General features: G+C 43.8%; 1 protein-coding gene across 1 annotated transcript in view; it reads right to left on the bottom strand.

Annotated features, from left to right (window-relative positions):
* LOC144893254 (nuclear protein 1-like) overlaps window positions 1–2681 on the bottom strand; it is a 6109-nt gene extending 3428 nt beyond the window's left edge. Inside the window, exons 1-2 of the mRNA XM_078783125.1 lie at window positions 2506–2681; window positions 2199–2395 (exon numbers count right to left, since the gene is read on the bottom strand). Of these exons, the coding sequence (XP_078639251.1) occupies window positions 2199–2395; window positions 2506–2578 (270 nt within the window). The 5' untranslated portion in view covers window positions 2579–2681. The remainder of the gene's footprint in view (window positions 1–2198; window positions 2396–2505) is intronic.
* Window positions 2682–3736: the final 1055 nt, after the last annotated feature.

Raw genomic sequence — 3736 nt, 5'->3', positions numbered from 1 at the left:
TCGATTTTGTCCACTGCACACTCATGTGGATGAGTGATGAACTTGAAAAGACCAGTGCGCGCACGAAATTCTCCAAAACGTGCTTTGAATGACTGCAGGAGATTGGACGTAAAGCCAGCTAGCTGCTGGAGATCCAGATGTTGAGTGGAGTCACTTGCTAAGCATGCATCTCTAAATTGTTGCAGTCTTTCAAAGTGCAGAAGACGACCTGTTTCAATGTCCCTGAGAAAGACTTCCAGCTTGCTTTCAAATGCAAACACTGCTTGTTGAAGGGATGAGATTGTATTTCCAATACCTTGCATTTTCACATTGAGCTGGTTCAGATGGCCAGTTATGTCCACGAGATAGTGAAACTGCAGGAGCCAGTCAGTGTTGTCTAGCTCAGGATGCTTGACGCCTTTCATTTCAAGAAAAGTCCGGATTTCACTCAGGCAAGCTGCAAAACGGCTGAGCACCTTCCCCCTTGACAACCAACGCACGTTGCTGTGTAAAAGCAGACCGGGATAATGATTCCCAACTTCTTCTAACAGAGCTTTAAACTGGCGATCATTTAAAGCTCGGGCAACAATAAAGTTGACCACTCGAATGACCAGCGACATCACCTCACCAAGCTCCTGGCCACACGTCTGAGCACAAAGCGCCTCCTGGTGCAGGATGCAATGAAAACTTAGGATGGCTCTCTTTTCATGTTCACGGAGAAGCGCTACAAATCCTTTGTTCTTCCCCAACATACAGGGTGCACCATCAGTACAGACAGAAATAAGTTTATCCATCGGTAGTTTTTTTTCTTTAGCAAACTCCATGAAAGACGTGAATAAATCCTCTCCTCTTGTTGTCCCTTTCATTGGCAAAACAGCCAAGCTTTCCTCACGCAGTGTGTCACCTGCAGCATACCTGGCAATTATACTGCACTGAGATAGATGGCTAACGTCTGTTGACTCATCTAACGCGAGAGAAAAGTATGTCCCGGCGTTTATGTCCTTAATTTGTGTTTCCTCGACTTGATTTGCCATCATGATGCTACGATCGTGCACAGTTCTTGCTGACAGGGGCATGTCTTTTATTCGTTTGATTATCTTGTCTTTATTTGGGAAGTCATCAAACAGTTCATTGGCCACATCAAGCATGAATGTTTTGGCATACTCGCCATCTGTGAATGGCTTTCCATTCCTTACTATTGCCAAAGCACCCGCAAAGCTAGCGGAATTCCCGTCACCTTGCTTGGTCCACACACGTAGTTGCTGCTGACTCGTCTGCACTCTCTGCTGTAGCTCCTCGCATGCCCTTTTCCTGCTGTCCCCCGCTGGATATTTCGATGCAAATGAAGCATGGTGCGTATCGAAGTGCCGCTTTATATTTGACCGTTTCATCGATGCAATTTGATCATTGCATATTAGACATACCGCAGATCCTGCTCTCTCACCAAATGCAAATTCCTCTGTCCACGCAGCCTGGAATGCACGGTAATCATCGTCTTTTTTTCTTTTCGCTATCTTTTCCGTTACAAGGGTTGAAGCGGATAAACTAGTTGGCTATCTGATAAAATTGATTTCTTCACCTTGACAATGACGCGGACATGCTCGCGAGCCATTGGTTCCCGACCCGACCCACGGGTGACCCGTGACCCGTTAAATTTATCTTCAAAACTAATTTCTGTTTACTTTAAAATGACACAGTATTATTAAGAAATATCACAAGTATTTTAAAATCAGTCCCAAACTGATTTTTTTTTTTTCAACTCAAAATTGTCTGGGAGCCATATGCCGTCACCGGAAGAGCCATATATGGCTCGCGAGCCATAGGTTCCCGACCGCTGATCCAGAGCATGCATTTGTGCCGGTGTCGGCGATCGTTGTTCATATACGCACTCTTCATTCTCATCTTTCTTCCTAACTCTTACTCGGACAAGCAAATCCCCTATGCCATCCATACACCACATCCTCCCTTCCGTGGATGTTCCACGGGTTTCGGCTAGTTTATTACTAAAACAATAACGATTTTAAACCATTTTCTAAACATATTTCATTTTACTAAAACAATAACGATTTTAAACCATTTTCTAAACATATTTCATTTTACTAAAACAATTTTTTTTTACAATTTTCTCTTAAATTGATTCATTTGCATAAAAAAGAACAAACAACTGGGAATATTATATATGCGTGGATGAGAATGACGTCACGGCCCCGCAACCTTACACAGGTGCGACCATCCCCGACGTGCTGGTGCCGCTCTGGTCTCGATGCACCTGGAGCGCTCGGTGCGTCCTTGCGTTTCGCCTCCAGGTTTTGCAGTTTCTGGGTGATCTTACGTTCGTGACCACCTGGAGAGTGTCTGTTCGTGTGCTCCTCTGCCTCCCGCTTCGTGCGCAGTTTCCCGCTCCCTCTGCCTTGCTCTGGGGGTGAGGGAGGGTCGGCGGCGGTGCCATCGTCCTTTTTCACATACGGACAACCTTTGGCTTTGGGAATCGTACCAGGTGCAAACCATATGATATGCTCAACTTACCTGCCGTGCGGTCATTTATGTTGTAAAAGTCGTACTCGTCATAGTATTCGGCCTCGAACTCGCCAATGTCCATTTTGTTTAAAAACAAAAACTTTCAATAAACGTCTCCCAAGACCTTGGTGGTTCTCAAAACGAAGTAAACAGGGTCAGCTCTGGAGAATGAGGGTGGGCGTGGCTTTGGAGGCGAATGGGTGACGTAAAATCTACGAGTGCAATGTGATTGGTCTAAAATGTGGGCGTATTTAACTGGCTTTGTCGTGATTGCTCAGAATCACATAAACTTGTGGTGTTGTGAAGATGGTTCTATTTGCTGGAACGGACGTTCGTCGTGGAAATCCCGAAACACGTGGCACCAATTCACAATCCATATGGAGTGTCATCCATGGTGGACTCCAAACAATGTTCGTTAACTCTGTATTCAGACCGGGTGGCCATAGAAACGATCATTACATTCACAGCACGAACTTTCAGGTGACGTGTAACTCCTGATGTAAACAAACCGTTTCGTTCGACTCCACAAAGCACGACCGAGTAAAAGGAGATCGAGTTTGATATGCGGAGAGAAAACGGAGCCGCTTTGGAAGGTGTTTACATTTATTACGTACGCATATTTAGCGGAATATGACCCAGCTTTTACATTTATTACGTACACATATTTAGCGGAATATGACCCAGCGTTTATATTTATTACGTACGCATATTTAGCGGAATATGACCCAGCTTTTACATTTATTACACACGCATATTCTGCGGAATATGACCTAGCGTTTATATTTATTACGTACGCATATTTAGCGGAATGACCCAGCGCTTATATTTGTTACATTCGCATATTTGGCGGAATATGACCCAGCGTTTACATTTATTACATACGCATATTTAGTGGAATATGACCTAGCGTTTATATTTATTACGTATGCATATTTAGCGGAATATGACCCAGCATTTATATTTATTACGTACGCATATTTAGCGGAATGACCTAGCGTTTATATTTGTTACGTACGCATATTTGGCGGAATATGACCCAGCGTTTACATTTATTACGTACGCATATTTTGCGGAATGTGACCCAGCGTTTATATTTATTACGTACACATAATTAGCGGAATATGACCCAGCGTTTATATTTGTGACGTACGCATATTTAGCGGAATATGACCCAGCCTTTACATTTATTACGTACGCATATTTAGCGGAATATGGCCCAGCGTTTACATTTATTACGTAC

Source organism: Myxine glutinosa, chromosome 8, assembly GCF_964187855.1.
Source record: "Myxine glutinosa chromosome 8, kmMyxGlut1.1, whole genome shotgun sequence".
NCBI classification, from domain to species: Eukaryota; Metazoa; Chordata; class Myxini; order Myxiniformes; family Myxinidae; genus Myxine; species Myxine glutinosa.
This window is presented reverse-complemented; position numbering and strand designations above follow the sequence as displayed.